Below are 20,505 nucleotides of genomic sequence, written 5' to 3'. Positions count from 1 at the left end.
ACACTCGAGCGTCTGACTAGAGCCGGAACTTTACTACTTGTTTGATATACATACTACTGCCACGTTTATATACGTGCGCACACACCGACTCTCGTCCCTGTTTCTCCCCTTCGCCTTATCCGCGCGAGTGAACTTGTTAATTTCTCATCAGTCATCTCCCTCGGAAACAGTCATATACATTTTGTGCCGTCAAAAAAACAAAATCCACCGAAAATAAGCTTCTCCCAGTTACTTCTTACATCAGTGACTTTACAAGCGATTCCCCTCGATCCTATATATAGTTCTTCCTGCGGGATTATTCCGCGCTACGAAGCTACACGCGCTCGCACGATTGCCGCAACTGTCACGCGCCTCCCCCCCCCCTTCGCACGTACGCAAACTCGGCAACCGGGTGACAGCTGTAACTTTCCGCAACCGCAGCTCGCGTATTTTCCACCTGAATCGGCGTTGTACGCGCCCTTGCGATGCGAAGGGGGGATTGATTCGCGATTTGCCGTCTGCGTTTACGTGAGGAGCAACCCGAGCGACGACGATTAACGCACTTGGTTTAACTCCCCCCCCCCCGTTGTGCTTTCGAGCCTGTGCGATACAACGATGTTAAGGGACCCTCGGGGAACTCGAGTGAGACAGCGTTGCGATGCGATGGGATTATTTGTGTTTTTGAGGTTTACTTCCCCCCCCCCTCTGCTGATACGGCCATCCGATGCGGGGGTTCGTAGAGAAAAGTCCATCCGAAAGCACTTCCGGAGATAAGAAGGTAGTGGGGGGTGGGGGCATAAAAAAGTGGTCGAATCATCAGTTTCGGAAGCCGCAGCTGCTTTAAAAATTGCTCGACGGACTGGAGAGTGGTACACCTTACCTTTTCCGAATTTTCAAAGTCGAGCTTGAAAGCCCAGAGCTTTAATCTGGCCGGGAGCTCGGAAATCGATGTCAAAGTTAGGAGGAACTGCTCGGCTGATCCCAGAGGGAGATCCGGATTGGCGGCCTGGGCCTCTTGTATCCGCGTCCTCTCCTCCTCGGTTGGTAACATCGTCAACAATTTCTGTTTTTGGGGGAGGGTGAGAGAGCACGATTATTATTTGCCGGTAGGACGTTTTTATGGGTAAAACTCTTGATTTTTTTTCTTAAAAAATTGAATTTACCTCTATGCCCTCTCTGTTCATGATGGTGGCGTCCATTTTGAGGATCGCGGTCTTTATGGATCTGGGGGGCGGTAATTTCGTCATGCCGATGTTTATGGCGTTCGATCGCTTGTGGTCGAGTACTATGATTTCCTTGTTCTTGTTCATTTCTTGTTGCTTCTGCGGGTGTGCCAACATCAAAACAAATGTATCGTGTTTTCAAATTATCCAATCACGATGCACTACTTGTACTTTGCTTTATTTTTACTACATAATTATATGCATTGAAAAATATCTATTAAAGTAAATACTACGCAAAATACACATGTTATTATACTCAAAGTGCATGTGTACTACGAGAAAATATAGTCCGTAGGTATTTTTGTTTGCTCTTTTACATACAAACAGCTATGAGTTTGTTCGAGAGCCTAGTGTTTAACGCATTTTTTTTCTATTTACAATGACTTATTAAGTATATATTAGTATTTTGTCAAAAAAAAAAAATAACAATAATAATAATGATGATGATGATTACAAAAATACACCGACAGCATTGAAAACAATAAAAGATGTACAATGAAAAAAAGCCACGTACGTTAGAACACGTGTAAATGTGTATGTACATCCAGTCATGCATATGCAATGACACAACCACGTGGTCGAGGTGGGTTATATTTTTTATTCAAGCGTGTGTGTACAGGTTAAATGAAAGCTCGAGTGACAAATTAAATGGCTTGTGAACTTCATTTTCCACGTGTGTAGGATACTCTTGGGATTTTTATTCGTTAGAGCCATGGTTTGATTGAACAAGCAGTCCCTTGCGGCTCTATAATTGATGCAGTTGTGGTCGGAGACAAAAAAAATTACCCACTTTGTATTCGACGACAAAAAAATATTGCCAAAGAACCCATTTTTCCAGGGCAACGACATTTTACGAAAAAAATCAATAGTTGAAAAATAAAAAAAAAATAAAAAACGAACGAACGTAAATCACCAGGATTAAGCAAAAAAAAGTGTCAAAGAGCCGTAAGCGATTGCGTGTTGGATGAAAAGGGGTCGTAGGAATTTTGCCAAGATCATTATGTACATGATATGTTACGTGGGGGCGTGTAAAGTGAAAGTAGAAGGGAGCAAAGTTAACGAGTGATGAAATAGTTAATTGTGACTCACCTCCTTTAATTATTTATATCCAGCATGCCAGAGAGTTCGTTTTTGCGTGCGAGCACCAGCGATATATAATTTGCAAAGAATACAAGAAACAACAGATTAGTCGGTGTTTTTCCTTTTTTTTTTTTTTTTTTTTTTTTTTTTTTTTTTTTTTTTCTTGCGACTCGACCATCACCACCACCCATCAAGCCACACCCCACGCCAACGATTTATCAATCATTCGCATCGTCACAACGTTAACGAAAAAATTGTGTCTGGCGTCTCTGTGGTGACTTATTTTTGTACACACAAGCAAGTGTCACGTGTAAATGTCCATACGCAAAAGCAACGTTTATTTAATCATCCCGATGTCAAAGTCAATTAGTGCCGCGCTCGACTCTTTCGAATTATTCAAAGCGAACGACTAGTCAGCTACGCCGGGTAAACCCATCACTCGCACAACGTGGTGCACGTGTAATGTGTCGATATGTTTTTGCGTATCTTTTACCTCTCGATGGTGGTCGAATTTCAAATTCCAAATTGTAACGATCACTCGCATGGCCCATCAAAATATGATGGTATACAAATGAACACTCGACGAAACAAATATGGACGTGTCTTTATATACTTTTACGACCTCGTTTGGTGGTAAACAAATTAACGCCAGCTGCAGTCCAATACTACACGTGTCGATGTGGATAGCAGCGGTTCAATGAAAGGCAAACAAAAAACTCGATCAATCGGCAGAGCTACGTATATAGCGCTGACGGTTGTCGAAATTAGACAGCCACACGCGGTAATTCAAGGGCGGCCCGCAAAACCGCTAATCTCCTCCACCCCCTCGGCAGCGATTGGTCCGTCCACCGCAGGGCCTTTTGATTCATTGAACTGAACTTGATCGCGTATATATGAGCACGGGGTGCCGAGGGAGGTAAAGATTAATGGACAATGCGAGCCGGCAAATCAGCCACGTCATGTCGACGCGATGGGTGTTGCGTACAAAATTTGCCATAAGAGTGTAGTAATATACCAAGAAAAGGGGGAATCGGCCAAGTTGCCCTGTAAATCGGGTGGGAGCCAAGTTTTCGCAACTGTGGCGTCGGCTACGGAAGTTTGTTCGAGAAATCTGTTTTCCGACTGCAACGATCGAGTACATCTTTCACGGACTTGGAGAAAAGCAGGGATTTCGAGAAACTCGGCGTGCGTTTTCATCTCGAGTGAAAAATTGAGCCAACTTTGCGGTGTTGAGCCAAAAATAAAACTATATACATTGGCACAACTTTTACAGGTGATGTTAAAAAAAAGTAGCAATAGGTGGGTATCCGACAATGCGATCTCCCCTCCAACCATGCGAGTCGTCCCCGTCAAGGTCGACGCGTCCAGCAGCACTTGGACTTTGGAAGAAGAACCGAGCTGAAGTAAAAGGAAGAGAAGAAGCAATGAAAAAGAGGAAAAAAAAAAAAAAAAGAGAGATAGCCAAGCAGAGGGTTCTCACGAGCCGTCCGAAGGGACGTGCACACACCTACACGTATACCCAATGGGCTTTCGAAAAATCACTTTCAATCGCAAGGGCGCATCGAAAGGGCGAATCTCCCTCTTCGTCGGGGCAATTACGCGGTTTAATTCGACTCGCTCCGCTTGCTCTTTCCCTTTCGCACGAGCGGAAGAAATAATCGCGCGAGAGGAGGAGGAGGAGGACATACGAGATAGGCGCGCTATATGCAGCCTCGAAAACGCAAAGATATCCCCGGCACTGATGCACGTGAGGACTGTGGCGATAATCCACGAGCGTAAAATACACGAACGTATTTCATATTGCTTTTTTTTTGTTTTTCTTCATTTTCCTCGCTCCTAGCTCATCTTTTTGGTTCTTCGCGTCCGAGGAATGCGGGCGCTCGCACGCGCGCCCCGCTGCAGCTCCGAGCGTACAATGGACGGATAGCACACAATGCGCGGCTGAAGAGTCGCGTAATGAGGACGAGGCACGCGATGATGAAGATCTTGAAACTTTCGGAATGCTCCGGCTGCTGAGAAGCTCGCGCACCCTCTTTTTCTCCGCGATGAGAAATGTGGCGGGATCGAGCACACGCGGGAGAGCTTTTCACGTAGCCCGCATTGAATCAAAAATGACGAAATTCGGGAGACGTGTGTTCGCGCACGTGCAATGATGAATAATTACAATTGCGAGCTGTGCTGGTGAACGTGGCGTAAGAATTAAGTCGTTCCGTCTCGGTTTTGCAAGGATTTCGCACTCCCCGTGACAACTACTGCGAGATGTATACTCATTTACGGGTCGTCCGTTCACGTGTCACACGAAAGATATACGAGAGCTCGGGACGGTCGGGGCACGGCAATACGTTATATCTTCGTGTATAAACGGTACAGTGTACCAGAGACGAGAAGTGCCGGCAATCATGTGTAGGCTTACAAAAATAATGATAAAAAAAAGATCAGCCAGACGTGTATACACAAGGCAAGAGACGCCTGGCGTAGAAGCTCCCGTCCGTCGCGGATTAAGCTCGTGATCCCAACGTTGTGGAGGACACGGAGGGGAAGGGGACACGTGCAATGGCACGCGAGAGAAACTTGAACTTCTCTTTGCTGCAGCAAGAATAGGGTTGGAGGGATTCCTTTCAGTGATTTCTTCTCGCGCATTTAATTACCAAAGCGTTGCTTTGTCGTGGTTTTTGTCCTCGTTGAATCGAAAGGAGACGAAATACTTAAACTCGCAACGGTCGAGCATTCATATGCGTTCGCATACAAAAGCTTGAATATCCCATCTACCCCTGTCATGTACGTGAGCCGGTATGGTTCGGCGCAAAAGTCGCACGACAATGGTTCCCTCTATTTCTTTTTTGTTTGCGATATTACGAGCGATATCGGTATGATTCGTTCGTGCCCGGCTTCGAGGAAATCGCGCGAAAGAAGAGGCATTTTGCGAATAACTCGGAGTACAATGCGTGCGTGCCTATACCTACTGTGTACCTCGATATCCCAAGGAAGAAAGGAGCGTTCGTGGGGGTACATAAATTCGTGAGTTTTCTCCAATAAATAATTCTCGAGCCGCATGAAATTGACTGCTCGCGCGAGTGTCGAAACTGAGAAAGGAAACAAACCATATCCAGTTTGGAGAGACGTCCAGATGAGTCCTCGTAGCACACAAAGTCCCGGCAGGCAAAAGCTCGGTATTTAGTTTTCGCGGAGGGTCGTCAAGGGGAGGCCCGCATTTAGTTTGGGTCGACCGAATCGCCCCTCGGGTGACCCGTATACTTCGGTGAGCGGCTGACCGCAGAGAGTAACTCGATAGGTACAAGCAGCAGTCCCACCTTTTTTACACAGAACCGTCGGCTCTTCCCTGGTTTTTGTGGTCTCCCGGTTTTTCGAAATGTCGAATCGTCCTATGTTTTTCATTATTTTTGAACCAATTGCTTCGAAAGAGTCGAGCGAGCACTTTTTCCCTTTGTGTTCCGTGTAACGTTGTTACCCGAGCCGCTGGTTTGTGACGAGCTTGTGGCGAATCGTACACGCAGAGCGTCTGCGAGCAACGCTTGTACGGTGTATTCTGCTAATTATGACTCGGCAGGTGACGCTGGTGTTTAGTGTGTGTTTAATGTGTAAGCAATAGTTCCTCGGTTACTCACGTGTTAATGGTTATCGTGTGAACCCATGTGTTTTAAAGTGATGATGTTACGTGCTTATTTGGTGATGAGACTATAATGTTCTTGTTCTGTTTGTCAGCATTCAACGCTTGGATGTTTCAATGAGTTTTAATATAACGACACACAATAATGATTATTATTATAAATCCACCAATTTAAGGCACCTGTTCTGCACGTGCATCCGAAATTTCTTGCTGAACATTGTGTGTGCAGAACAGGTGCCTGGATCCCCGAATCGCATAGTATGTACAACAAACATCGGAGCTTGGACTTTTCACCGTCTCCAGAGTACACAATGGCAATTAATTCCCGTCGGTGACACCTTCTCGATCACGTATCCCTGGAACGGGTATCCCAAAGGGGCTCACCTTGGTGATGAGATCCTTGGCTCGGCTCTCGAAGAGGTGCTCGAGCTTTTGCGTGTCCACGGAAATCGGCGCCAGCTCGTCCCAGATCATCTTGTTCCTGTCGAGCCGCGACAGTATGATCGGGTCGTCCCTGACCTCCTTCCAGAACAACTTGACCGTCTTTTTGCTCTTCTTGGACGTCGACGTCGACTGCATCGGAGGAGGCACTAAACGGCACACGATTTCGTTATTAATGCACAACTCGAGTAAGATTTATTTGATATAAGTACACTACAAAAATTTCGTCAAACTACAAAAAAAAAAGCGCTCTAATTTTACATTTGCTTAAAGTTGGAAATGACCCGAGCCTCGATCAACTTGCGTGCTCGTGTATAGCTCGTAATTTGGTAAAAATCGAGAATCGTATCATTTGCCCTCGGTAAATGTACAACGAAATTTTTATTACTATGTGGACTCTTTGGTATGTTGTTGCTGTCTGTCGGGGCGCTTCTCAAGGACGACGTCAACGGAGTCGACTTGAGATTGATGCCGAACAGAGGGGGCGGCGCACGGCAGCCCGGGGCTGACGGGTGCAGTGCTCGAACAGGTCCCGCACCTGAACCATCAGAAAGGGACGATGACGTCGCGATTCGATGGAGAGGAAAAATGAAAAAAAAAAAAAAAGAAAAAAAAAACACCTACCCGGTGGAGGTGGGGGGACCATGGGCGGAGGGGGCGCCATGGGCGGAGGCGGTGCCATGGGGGGTGGTGGCGGCGGCACCCCGTTCCAGACGTTGACCGGGCCGAGGACATCGATCTCGTCGTCCGAGTTGAGATCCGTAAAGTCCAAGTCGCAGAGGCACAGGGGCCTCTTGAGCTTGTTGGCCAGCTCCTCCCAGTGCAGTTCGTTCTCCGACTTTTTCACCTCGGGCGTCTTTGGCAGCCCACTGTCGTTCGTCGGCGACTTTTGCACGTCAGCCTTTGACTTGGACTTGGCCAGGCCCTCCTTGGCCTTTGAGATCAAGCCACTAACGTCCCCTATCCTGCATGGTTGCACCAAAAGACACGAAATGAAAAAAAAAACTCTCCATCCGACAGAGATAGAGAGAGAGAGAGAGAGAGAGACACTCACCTCGAGACCTTCTCCTCGACCGGACTGCTGGGAATGAGGTTCTGGGCGGTGAGCTTCTGCGTGAGGTCCTTGACGGTGTTTTCTCGCTTGAGCCGCAGCACGACCCGGCCGTCCTCTTCCTCGTCCGTGTGGTTGCCCTCGTCGCACTCGACACCCTCGTCCGGGCTCTTGCCGTACCAGGCCTGCTGCTGCTTCTCCTCCGAGTCGAGCTTGTTGGCCGCGTTCATCAGGGGCGTCAGGTCCTTGCGGCAGCTCACCCTCGACAGCTTGTTCGAGTCGCCGTTGCTCACCACCGACCCGTTGTTCACACCTCCGTTGGTCTGTCGAGCCTCATTGCTGTACGCCGAGGTGCCGTTCGTATACCGCACCCCGTTCGTGTACTGACCTGAGGAGGGGAGGGATAAGTCACGGTTATTATCAAACTCGTTATTTATCCAAAGTCCCCGGAGTACGCGATCAACGCGAGCTTTACACTCGACTCGTTTAGTATAGGAGGCCGACAAAAGCATGAATCTAAAGGAGCTCCCACCATCCCCCTCTCGGGTGCAAGCTCTCGCAGCCAATCGAGGACGACAGAGCGGGATCTAATCGGCCGTGGCTTTCGATTTAAAATACAAGTGGTGCGCGCGTGCATGTATGAGGTATATGCACTCGAGTGGCGCGTGAAAACGAAATGCCGTTTGATCCGACGCGTGGAGAACAAGGTAAAGCCGTTTTGCTATCAAAAGATGATCCCTCTATACGCGCGGAGTAAAATCGTTGCTTCGCAATTGTAAAAGCTGTAGCGTGCAAACGGGTGTTAATTGAAATATATGTATACATATTATACTCACTCTCCTCGTCGGGGTAGCCGATGGAAGCCCTCATGTTGGCGGTGGCCTCCTGCTGTTCCCTTATGAAGCTCCTCTGCCTCTCGGCCCTCTCGCGCCGACGTCTCAAGGCCGGTGTCACTCCCGCGTCTACTACGTGCGTGCAACGAAACAAAAAAAAAAAAAAAAAAAAACAAAAAAAAAAAACAGGACAAAGCTGTCGTTATTTTGTTTTTACGAGTGCAACCGCGGAGCGGTCGATGTAATCGAGCTATTCGATTTGAGCGCGGCTGCGGTACACCATCGCTCACTTTAGCCCTTTAGAAGCAATCGCCGAGGGAGAAGCTGTAACTTTCTCGATTCTCGGATCGTCTCTGCCTGCAGAGTCCATGAAGAACAAAAAAACAACAAATCTATAACCGGCATCGAATCGACGTTACGGAGAAGCTCACACCCGCGACTCCGTCAGGGGAGTAACAAAAGCAAAAAGAGGAGAGAGAAAGAGACGATTGCAGCGTACTCCCGAGCGCGAGAGACAGCACTGGCCGCAATCAGCTGGCTCTCGAGTTACACGCGAGTGGTTTTCATTTCGATGCGCGCTTCCTTTTTGCCGCGCGCGGCCTTGGGACGATTTTCTCGCGCTTCTCTCCTCCTTGCCGGGAATGCCGATTCGTTAATCGCTCTCCCGCTGTATACAAACGCGAATCGGTGATCGATTCACCCGATGTGTTGTCGTTCGACTCTAGGGTGACAAAATGGCACCCAAGACGCGACACCGTGGATTTTCACGTTGTTATTTATTTTTGCTTAATTTTCGCGCCCAAGCCCCATACCCGCTTTTCGGCGCAATGAGAAATACGGGTGCTTAACTCTCGCAACCTTGGAGCCGATCGACGGACTAATGAAGCTAGTGTCGGGTATCCCCGATAGGCCGATATTGAATGGCACTGAAACTCGATGCTCCCTCGCACGCTTTCGATTGCTTATTGGGCTCTTTGCTACAATAGGGCTTTATAGAAATTTTATCAAATTGACCGTGTAAGCGTCCAATTGTCTGTTCAATTGGATGAAAAAAAAAAGAAAGTAAACTCTTCGCGGAAATGTAGAATTTTCGTAAGTATCAATAAATTGCTAGAGCCATTAATTATTATTATCATGATGCTGCATTTTTTAGAACTACTTTCTCATCGTTTGCAATACTTATCTCGGACCCCAAACTACACATCAACCGTTGCGTTCGTCTCTATTGTTGTATCGGCGCGAAATTACCGGGTAGACGTCACCGAACCATAAATTCTAAACGGGGGGAGATGAAAAAAAAAAAGAAAAGGAAGTAAAAAAAAACTCACGCGAGCCCTTGTTGTTGCACTCCTTGTAACTGCCGTTCATATCCCCAAGGCCCTGCGAGCTCTGGGAGCTGCTCGACTCGTCGTCGTCGTCGTTGCTGACGGGCAACGCGCCCGAGCTCCCGTTGCTCAGACCGTTGTTCACGCCATTTTTGATCACGAGGCCGTTCCTCTTGTTCTGATGGGGACCAGGCGAGCCCACCGATAGCGGCGACGTGCCCGTCGAGTGCCGCCTCGACTTGCGCCGTTCGTGCGAGTCCACCACGGATTTTCGGTTCCGCAGAGTGTTACTGTTGCATAAAAAACCAACCAAATGGACAATGAAGAAAACAACTTACAATGTGCGCACAAGGAGCACATAATATATTATACATATACACGTACCCAAAGTGCGACAGCAGCTGCTTTTGGTTGTTGTCGTCGAGCTGCCTGATGGGCGAGTCGCGGTCGTTGCCATCCTCGTGATGGAGCACCGCCTCGTAGATCTGAAACTGGCGGAGGAGGTCGAGATCGGTGCCGGGCTTGGCCATGTATCGCTGTATTATGGCCTCGATGCCCTGCTCCTCGAGACAGTCGACCTGGTCGTAGTAGGTGTCCTGGTCGGGTATGCCATTGAGACACTTGTTGATCAGACTCGTCGCGTAGATGAGTAGTTCCGTGTCGGCGGCGTCGTAATCCTTGAGGAGCCTCATCACGTTCGTCCACGGCACGGCGGCTCGCGAGGCGTCGACCGTCCGGATGGCGCGCACCAGTAACTGGCTGTTGGTCTCGACGTACTCGACGAACACCAGCAGCAGCTTGAGGGCCGTCTTTACGACTAGCCTAAATCGGCTGGCTATTAGCGCGTACAACCACTGGACCGTCTGGCCGTGCTCCATCACGCCGTTCATACCGTCGACGTACAGCATCACCTGGCCGAGGGCTGCAACAACAGTTTCACCACTCATCAATGGGGCTGGGGCAGCTCAAAGAGAAAATAGTCCCTTGGTCTCGAGGGTAAGAGCCCGAATGTAATGGAAGCTGCCTGATTATTCCCTCCCACCGTTTTTGTTTTTTTTTCCTTCTTCTTCTTATCGGTGATAGGTACGTTCACACAAGGACAGAGAAGTAGCGTTCGTATATCGAGGCTGTCGGGGCTGTTTGACCTCCGATTTCATTTTCACGCACCAGATCGGAAGATTGGGGTCAAAGGTATACACACGTAAGCGCTAAAGGAGATCTCGGATATTTTTTTACTTTGATTATGAACGAAATACCGATCCAGGTGAGAATTCGGTGTATGCTCGTTATTAGGTTGTTCACATGGCGTTTTCGTCGCATATACATATACACAAATTCACGTAAATATTACGTTCGGGATCATCGATAATCCGATCGAACAACCGGAGCGGGTATCCTCGATGAAAAAAAAAAACTTTTCTACGCGCCTATACACAATACGGAGCCCACTATACAACGTTCGAGGGGTACACACATTAAACGCACAATACGCAATTCACGCGTTAGTGGACGAGTGCACCATCGGTGCATACAATAACAGCTCCACCTACGCTATACCCATACAGCCATTTAAATTTCGGCACAAAAGGCGCTCAAACACATCCCATGCAAAATCATACGCCCCTCCCCGCGGTTAATACAGCGGGTGATTCTCGTTACAATGAAGAGCCCTTTGATATCAACGTTAATGGTGGTGTGCGCTCCTCATCGTGATAACCAGGAGTTTTCCCAATAACCGAGCGAACCGAGAACAACCGTACCGGTGAATCCTACTTGTTATGTTCAACAGGGAGCAATATCGCGCGCTTCATGCATGCATCCAACGATTGTCGCAAGCTGCGTGTAGGTGTAATGTACCGCGAATAACTTTACCGCGTCGCTACTCTACCGTACATACCCCCCCGGCTAATTGGATTATGTAACTTGTGCGACTCGCGAGTAAACGATTATTACTGGGATTATCGGTGTCGCGACGGAGGCGTCAATCGCCGAAGGGAAGTGGGAAAATCCGATTGCACGGTGAAGAAGAAAATAGTGCTGGAAGTGCCGTTTGAGTGACGTTTATGGCCCCGGCGCGCGCAATATACGCTCCTTTATCTCTCTGGCGTCCCTCGTATAAGCGAGTGGATTGTATATGTGTATAGTTGACGCGAAGGTAAAAAATAAACGGGAGAGAGCTCGTATGCTCGTTTACGGGCAGCCATAGAGTTTGCTCTCGGTTGAAATATTGCGTTTTGGAAGGGTTACGTGCACAGTTTACGGACACCCTGAGAGATTGGCGATTACGCTCGGGCACGCGGCGGAGCGCGCACGTAATGATAATGTTATTTAACGCGGAGAGAGAAAGAAAAGCCAAGTGAGAACAATTATCAAGGAGATTGCGAGCTCGTTGGTTTTAACGCCACTGTACAAGTGTATGGGGTGTGGACTAATTGAAGGAGGAGGAGGAGGAAAATGGAGAAACGCGAAAGAGGAAGCCACTTAGCTTAACAAATTGGCTCTGTGTGTACATACAATAGGTTCGATTTTATTTGGTAGCTCTACGTGTGTATCTTATCAATTGTTTTTCGCTCCCACAATTGTACAGGTATATATACCACTTGGGACGAAGCATCGGAGGGGAAATCGCTAATTTTGTAGATTAATACAGCGCAGCCGGCATAATTGTTCCGAATCGAAAAAGCTGCGTTTGCTTACTCTCTTTCACTTACTTTACTTTCTAAAGCCGCTCGCTATCTGTTTGCAGAGATCGTACTTACGATCGAGCGCTACTGCCACGGTGCATTGTTTTATCGCTTTTCAAGCCTCCGTTGACTAATACGTGCACTACACTCGTTCAGGTGTATCATAATAGCTTGATTGTCCTTATAACGCCATCCTTTGTACCCCATATCCCACTCAGTAAGCGAGGAATGAATTTCCGATCCCACGAATTTGAATTACGTACATCGCGACGGATCTAAATTTACTTTCGATGGAGGGAGGGCCCCATCAGTTCTCCACGCGTAAGCTTTCGTTGTCCACATGTTTTATACACGTGTTTACAAATATACCACGGCATAACGATGACGGGACGAGACCTATTATCGGTGAAATTACGAGAGATTTCCGGCCGTAAACGAGGACCCGAGTAGAGCCGACCAAAAGCTGTACACTGTTGTGACGTCGCCTCGCCCATCACTTGTGTATATAGTCAGTCGTGCAGTTTCCAAAGTCGTGTTCTTCCTCCTGACAGTCTCCACCTACTTTCGATCAATGGAGGGATTAGTAGATGGACAACGTGGCTTCGAACTCTAAAATATTCACACACCGATTGGTAAACTAGTACCAGCACGTTAAAAATTCATCGCCGATTCAAACGGACGACCTTGCCTATTATTCGCTGCACTTACCAATTCCATCAATTTAACACAGCTCACATTAGCACGCCCCATGGCCCATTCGAATTTTCAGCACTAATAACGGTCGAAACGAGTCAGGGCAACTTTACATCCCGTTAAATATGAAATTTCGTTTCGGTAATCGTTACCTGTCCCCCCCATCCTCATTTTATGTATAATGGAACGAGCAAACAAAACGAATTCACGGTAGCCCCGTGTGTACGAGCTAACGAGCGACTTCTCCCAATGAAATTTTAGCACCGGATTATTACCACCAGCGCGCATTTGAATAATCGACAGCGATACCGTCATTCGGTTTGTTGCCGGGAGAGAAGTTGAGAAAAGTGCCACGCGATGGCGATGATAAAAAGACTCGAGGGGTTGAAAACCGTTAGGTGCGACGAAGGAGGTAGTATATGCACCATCGCTACTGAAATGCGGAGAAGTCCATACGGTAAAATCGGAAAGGGCAATCGGCTTTATTTCCCCCTCAAACCGCCCGTGCGACCGTAGCATCCTCGTGGCGTAGAAATTTGTGCGCTTCTACCTGTCGATTGAGCACCGTTTCAAACCAGTACCGACCCGTCGTCGTTTTCATATGCACGCATCGGTTTACCGAAAGCTCTTCAATTACATGCAAAACGGTCTCTCCGAAATCAGACCGCAAGTGCTGTTCGCTGATTCGCGTATTGTGCGCGGACCCACTCGCTTCTGCGGGCCGAGTGATTTTGGATTCGCAAATGAAAAGGCTCGAGTCCAAAACATTGAGACATAGTTGTACGCAACAATCAATTCGATTGCGTGATTGTAAAAAAAGGGCCTTGAAACACAATAGTGAAAAAATAAATAAACGTAACCACAACAACGCTAATATCGCGAGAAATCGGTAGGGGGAGGATCGAGGCTATTCGAGAGGCGGTTCCTCCCTGCCCGCGGGTGATTTCGTCCTGTATCGATAAATCGCCTACACGTGGAGAAGGGGTAAGACGCAATAGGCGAGTATACACAAAAAAACTGTACACAATGGGTACAAACGAGCCTTGGGACGGGAGAAAGATGGGAAGAAGAAAAGAGGTAGATACGAGCGAAGAAGAGGCGGCATGTAGTGAAGAAATATATACATATATATATATGCGCATGCATGTATAATGCATCGGGTAATGTAATGTGCACTCACCGCGTAGTATGTAATTTTGGTAATTCTGGTCGGCCTCGCTGCCGACCTTGATGAGACACGCCAGTCCGTCATTCTGCACGAACTCGTGAACCAGATCCTTGTCCTCCTGAAACACACAGATCGACATCTCCAGTTTAACAACACGTTGCATTTCCTCCAACCGATTAGTTTGTTGTAAAAATGAAAAAAAAAAAAAAAAAAAATATCCATCTCCAAATAACCTTTTCAAAAACCGCCATTGACGAATCCTCCAACATACGTATAGACACGGGCGCACCACACACAGCCGATCAGTCAGAAAGCAATCACGGCAATCTCGAGCAACGGTTAAAAATTCATCGACCCACGCACGGGCCGACGGCATGCGAGCTCGATGATACCATCGGAGCGCTTCTAAATCATCGCCCTCCCCTGAGTCTATATATACGTACAGCGCAATGAAAACGCAGCTCGATCCTACACCACCACCGCCATTATTAATTATCGCCCGCGGAACTCAGAGATCCGGGGAGCTCGGCACCTTCCTCGAAAAGCTCGAACGACGAGCGCTTCGGGGCACACCTCGTCCCCCGCACTCACTCGATAAGACGCAATCAATTAACTTCCACAACTTCTCTCCCTCTCGATCCAGATTCGCGAGCTCATCGGTTACAATGCCCATACCCATCCCTCCCACGGGACCAATGAGAATACGACCATTGCCGCACAGTGCGAGTTGGATCGGCCTCGAAACGGAATAGTTGTTGCTATTCCCTCATCGAGTTTGCGCCCGTTCGAGCATACATAGGCACACTTTGCCCGCAGTTTCCGAAGAGTGCCGGGGATATAGGGCTTTTAGCCCTGCGTATTCGTCCTAGTCCTGGATTCCCCCCGGCCTTTCCTGATAAACTTCCTCTCTCTCCCGCTTCTGCGTTGGTTTACCAGTGAAAAGCTCACTCGTGCTTTGATATTTCGGTCTCGTCTACCCTGCGTATATGCATAACGCGTTCAGAGAGCTCCGTTGATCCCCCATGCCCCCCAGAAAAGTTCCTCTGGCACAAATGGCACTAGAAAGTTCGTGCCGATGCGTACGTCGGAGCAAGAGAAGGGGGCATCCCTACGCCCGTAACACAAACAGACGATCCGAAAGCTTATTGCAGTGCGTTGATAATGAAATTAGTTTGGTACACGGATCTACGTATGTAGGCACATTGTGCGTGGGTACCGTGCGATCTGTACCCAACAAGTGGGTGCCTTTGCAGTAACCCAAATGAGTACAGCACACGCTTTCGTTGCCATACCGTAAAGGAGGGAAAATGACGCGTGTGCGCGTATACGTATACATATATATATGTGTACGCGAGCACAGCCGGTCAATGACGCGTGTACGCCCAAAGCGAGGTATGCGAGATAGCGCGGGTGTGATAAGGCAAATTGCCAAGAGGTGAGGGAGATAAAACTCCCCCGCCTCACGCCTATCCCCGAGACGGGGGCACGCGAGAGCATGTATTGCAGTGAGAGTCGTTTCTGGTTTTTTTCTTTCCTTCGTTTGTCCTCGGTGTGCCTGGATCTCGAGAAACCGGGGCATGAATGTTCAGGTGTACACTGACGCATCGGCTTAATCGATTTGGCTGGTTGTCCCTGCGGTTTGTCGTTTGGGTGCGCTCGGTATAGCAAGGACAACGGCAGCAGAAGAAGACACTCGCGACTATGCATGAAGTAGAACACAACCCGGGAGCTGTTGCTGCGAGGTATATGCATTGGCAAGAGCGTAATGCGCGCGAGAGGAAAATTAATGGCAGGGAAAAATGGGAGGGAAAAAAATAAAGAGCGAGCGAGGAAAAGGTGATGCTCGAGCGCGGGGTAACGCGCCTGTTCGTCCTTGAACCAATTCCTCGGGCGATAAGCCAGTCACGTCGCTGTCGTCGGCTCCAAACTAGTATACCGAGGGAAAACAAACGAGTGGGGTTTGGCAATGCTCCTAACGATTTTGCGGGGTGTGGATTTTTGTTTTTTTGTTTTTGACTTGCTTAAAACGATGCTTGAACTAGGCTGCCGGAAAAACGATTTTATGCTGACGAGTATCGCCCAACTTTAAATCAGCATACATGTGTCTAGCATAGTGGAAAAATCGGTTTATGTCCATACAGCACTAAAATTGAATGATGGACACTGGGAGCAATTAAAACAAAACAAAGAAAAACATGTTCCCTTAAAATATAATAATTTAATTTGTAATACCACATTTTCGAAATCACAATCATCTCATGGTTCTCAATAGATGTAAAACTATAAAATGTTTTATCCAGCGTTTTATATATAATATTTTCCGAATGAACTGATGAATTTTCGTGAATACAAAAAAAAAACACACATCCAAGTGCACATTAGTTATTTAAGTCAGTAGAAACATTTTTTTTTTTTTTTCATCGATGAGGATAAAAATAAAAATCGATCCAACAAAACTAGGTACCCAAACGATTTTGTTCAGCATATTCCGATACAAACTTGTCACTGATAAATCTCACTCCATCTTGATTATAAAACACGGTCTGTCGCGAGATCTTACCAATCCTCCCAACTCACAACGCAGGTGTTACACGTTCCACTCGATCATCCGGATCATCGGAAGACATTGAAATGCACTCAGCACTGCTCTTTAACTTTCAGTTTTTTTTTTTCTCATTTTAATCCACGACGCGACATTCAATCCATCATCCACCTCCAAACTTACGACACATCAGAGCTAACAAATATTCGAAAATCAACAATAAAATCCATACGTTAATTTTACTAGTTGCTCGTTAGGTGCAGCCATTTTCCTCCTGTTACCCACGACAATAGCCATACATTTTTTTCCACCCGAGATACTTCACCGCTAGCAACTTTACTCGGAGGCACAATAAATACCCCACAAAACAACCAAGGAACGAAAGTAGGGCAAACTGCATTATTATTACTACGGAGACAGAAAAACAGAGACGGACGTGCGCGCCCGTACAGTGCAAGGCTTAATAATCATCGCGAGCGTCGTTGCCAGTGATAAGAGAGACGCAAAAAAAAGGCTCGAGAATCCGTCCGGGAAAACGAAGAAAATCGGTGCATTGTAAATATTTATTCAGCCGTACAAATAGAGAAAAAGCAACGCCTATTGGGAGCGCGATTCATCGATCGATAAGTATCTCGAATAGACACCCCGTGGTGAGGTGGTTGGTTGGCTGCACCACCTCGACTATTCCGAGCTGGATATAATGGTGTGGACGCAGCACGTGTAAAATCGCGGATGTATTTTCGAAACTCGCGCGGGGGGAAGCAAAAACAGTCGAACGTAAAACGTGGGGAACAAAGAAAAATCCATTGGAACAGGCGCGACGAGCTGGGGCGCCACACACGTATAAACCCCCTTGAATGCGCAATTGTATGTGCAATTCGCTCGTTTCCTTACTCGTGCGGGTATACCATCCCACATGCATGCAAAATGTATGCGACAGAGACAATAAATGTACACACTCACCTGAAAGATCTGCTTGAGGGAGAAGAGAGCCCGTCGCAGCTCGCGGCCCTCGCTGTTCAGCAATTTTTCTGCAACAGACAAGCAACACGCAACCATTTATTATAATAATAGCGGGCGAGCCTCCACTCCTCGTCGTCGTCGTCGGGGCCATTGTCATGTATATGTTTGTGTGTGCAGGGTCGGGGGAGTCTTATATCCCTCCTGGGTACATTGTATTGGACTGATCAATCGAATCATTTTTTTTCTTTTTTTTTTTTTTTTTGTTGTCTCTTTTCATATGGAGAGGACCGAGACTTCTCTCTCTTTTTTTTTTTTTGTTTTTATAGAGCTGCTGACTTTTTTGGAGGCTGTTGGTATATTTCTAACGAGGTCGTGGCTCTATTTTCATCAAAGTACACCTTGATCACGGGCTCAAAGCTTGTTCAGACGCAAGAAAGTTCAATGATCCGATGTATGTACTACCTTCTCAGGGTCTGATTATACGTGCACCCAAACGTAGTATAATTAATTAATCAAACTATTTTTATTTTTTTTTTTTTGTTACCCGTGACGAAGGGACAACGCGTTAATTACCAGAACCCGTCAAAGTAGGCCAGCTTGATTGCCGATTCAGCGCCAACTTTATAGCTCGACAATTTTCTCATACCTTCGGAGGGATAAAAATCAAACACTCGCACGCAAACTCAAGGGAAGAAAACTCCAATAAGCGCGTAAAGTTATTGCTCGCAACTACAACGAGAAACCACCCAACGACGGACCGGTCGAAAAAAAAAGACCGCGAAATTTAATTTTCATAACTCTCGCCTTACAACTTTTTACCCTCTCCGCTACCGGCAACCCGTGCGAGTGAGCATTCGTCCCTGACGAAAGCCCTGTCGTTGCAAAGTAAAAAAAGAAAAATCGCTAATTACCCAAAAAAAAGGGTATAAGAAAAGAAGTGAGGGGGTGGTATAGGTATTACTGCGGGCGTTCAATTCCGCTAGCCGATGACGGTGGAGACCTTTAAGAGTGCACTAATCCGGCAAATGAGATTCGATACCGCCTCCTACGTACGGAAGCGTGTAATTAACTAACGTTAATTGCCGGCAAAAACTTGCCGCGAGCGCATGGCTCGCGAGAGCGAAAAAGGGAATCGGCTGCGATGCGTGTGTACACGGGGAGTGCTTTGGCTGCAACTCGATACAATGAAATGGCTGTTGCGAGGATTATTTTGTAATTTCTTGCGAGCCGGGGGTGGTGCACACTGGCACTTGGTCCCTAGGTTTTAATCAGCTTTCCGAGAAGGGAAATTGAGAGACTTTGCGACGCTGATTGTTTTCCCGAAAACTCGTTACTCCACTGCGAGTGTTTTTTTTTTTTTTTTTTTTCCCACGAACTCTATTCCGTGATAGTGGAGTTGTTGTGCTATCGCAAAAAGGCACCACGTGCGTCTACACGTTTACTTATTTTCTATGCATTACGTTGCACGGTAAACTTTATTACAAATGCAGTAGTTTCGAGTATACGTGCGATTTTTTTGTTTTCCTTCACAGCCATGCAATTTGATTTTAATTGTGTATACTGTGAAATGATTTTTTTTTTCTGTAACAGAAAAGTTTTATAACAAAGCTCTGGTGTTTTTCTTGTCTTAGGGTATGCGTTACACGCTTTTTATTACATATATGTAATTCTTCATGAATCATATAAAACAAGTAAAAAACAAAAAAGTGTATAAAAAGATTGCACTGCAGAGATCGATTTCACTCGTGAACGCGAAAATTAATATAGACAGTTTCCGGAAAAAAATCACGAGTAAAAAGTAGCCAAGTGACCAAGGAACTTGACCGAAACCCACGTGCCTGCCATTCGTCACGCTCGATGGAAAAAAAAAATCTATCGAGGAATAAAAATCACTATACCGCACGGCTTGCAGTCGGCAATTTTTCACAAACCCGGTTGTATGAAAAATTAGGTACGCGGAAAAAAAACAAGTGACTACATCTATTTAAATCCTTTTTTTTTTTGAACCTGTGTAATATTATCATTTTGACTGTAGAAATATGGAAATACTTTGTTTTTGGGTATAGAAATAAAATTTGAGCCCAGTTTGATGCTAAATTTACGAGGTGGTCGTCATACATACACCGGTTATACTTTTGCCTCTAGTAAATTAGTGGAGGCTATAAAAATAGCCAAACACGCGTGCGATACAACCTTATCGGAAAGAGCAACCTGTACCTTGACGTGCAGCACTGAGGTAATTACGGGATGCTTATTAATTTTAGCCCCTGCTCTTGTGCTCTAATTTACGCATTGTACAGGAAGGAGATGGGCTCTCGCTATAATTTCCTCCCTTCCGGTGGTGGTGATACGACGCCGATCGATTTTTTACTCACATTTATTATACACGCGTACAAGTGCTCGTGTACAGTATACCCGTACTTGCGGAAAGCGTGGCATTTACCGATACATTGATGTTATATGGATTCAATTAAAAAATTACGAACAATTATTTTAAAAATCACCTTTGACATTTGCACCGGTGGACTTACGCAGGACCCTCTGTTTTCCTCCACCGGTGATCAACAGCTACTCCTATTGCTCAAGATTCAATTGTTCCCCGAGCGAAGCGTGTGTACATATATACGCTTCCGAGCGTCAGGCTCCTTGTGGCGTAATCGAGTTTCGTGTTACTAGAATTGGCTCGAGTTGAATCGAGTTTTTCTGTGACGTAAAGTGTGCACTCGGTTAATGGTTTAACTGACCGAGAGACGGAAACGCGCGTAGAGTTACCAATCTGTGGGCCCTGCAATAATTACGGCCAAGCTAAAGTGACGATCGACGAGAGTCCATTAACCGCGCGGAGAAGGTTGTAAAATCTTTCGTGCAGGGACACATTTGATACAATTGTTGCGA

General features: G+C 46.8%; 1 protein-coding gene across 5 annotated transcripts in view; it reads right to left on the bottom strand.

The window, feature by feature from the left end:
* Nucleotides 1-20,505, bottom strand: part of Fhos (Formin homology 2 domain containing) — a 101,376-nt gene that overhangs the window by 10,789 nt on the left and 70,082 nt on the right. For 4 of the 5 annotated variants that reach the window (XM_089594224.1, XM_089594230.1, XM_089594238.1 and 1 more), the window contains exons 3-13: nucleotides 17,611-17,678; nucleotides 14,118-14,223; nucleotides 9,945-10,482; nucleotides 9,564-9,850; nucleotides 8,239-8,367; nucleotides 7,406-7,790; nucleotides 6,976-7,316; nucleotides 6,740-6,889; nucleotides 6,295-6,500; nucleotides 1,143-1,301; nucleotides 860-1,042 (exon numbers count right to left, since the gene is read on the bottom strand). In XM_089594224.1, the coding sequence (XP_089450350.1) occupies nucleotides 860-1,042; nucleotides 1,143-1,301; nucleotides 6,295-6,500; nucleotides 6,740-6,889; nucleotides 6,976-7,316; nucleotides 7,406-7,790; nucleotides 8,239-8,367; nucleotides 9,564-9,850; nucleotides 9,945-10,468 (2,364 nt within the window). In that variant the 5' untranslated portion in view covers nucleotides 10,469-10,482; nucleotides 14,118-14,223; nucleotides 17,611-17,678. The remainder of the gene's footprint in view (nucleotides 1-859; nucleotides 1,043-1,142; nucleotides 1,302-6,294; nucleotides 6,501-6,739; nucleotides 6,890-6,975; nucleotides 7,317-7,405; nucleotides 7,791-8,238; nucleotides 8,368-9,563; nucleotides 9,851-9,944; nucleotides 10,483-14,117; nucleotides 14,224-17,610; nucleotides 17,679-20,505) is intronic. The other variant, XM_089594226.1, reaches the window with a different exon arrangement.

This window comes from Copidosoma floridanum, unplaced genomic scaffold (assembly GCF_036245765.1).
Source record: "Copidosoma floridanum isolate Cflo_tuat_1 unplaced genomic scaffold, Cflo_Japanese_pri ptg000001l, whole genome shotgun sequence".
Lineage (NCBI taxonomy): Eukaryota > Metazoa > Arthropoda > Insecta > Hymenoptera > Encyrtidae > Copidosoma > Copidosoma floridanum.
This window is presented reverse-complemented; position numbering and strand designations above follow the sequence as displayed.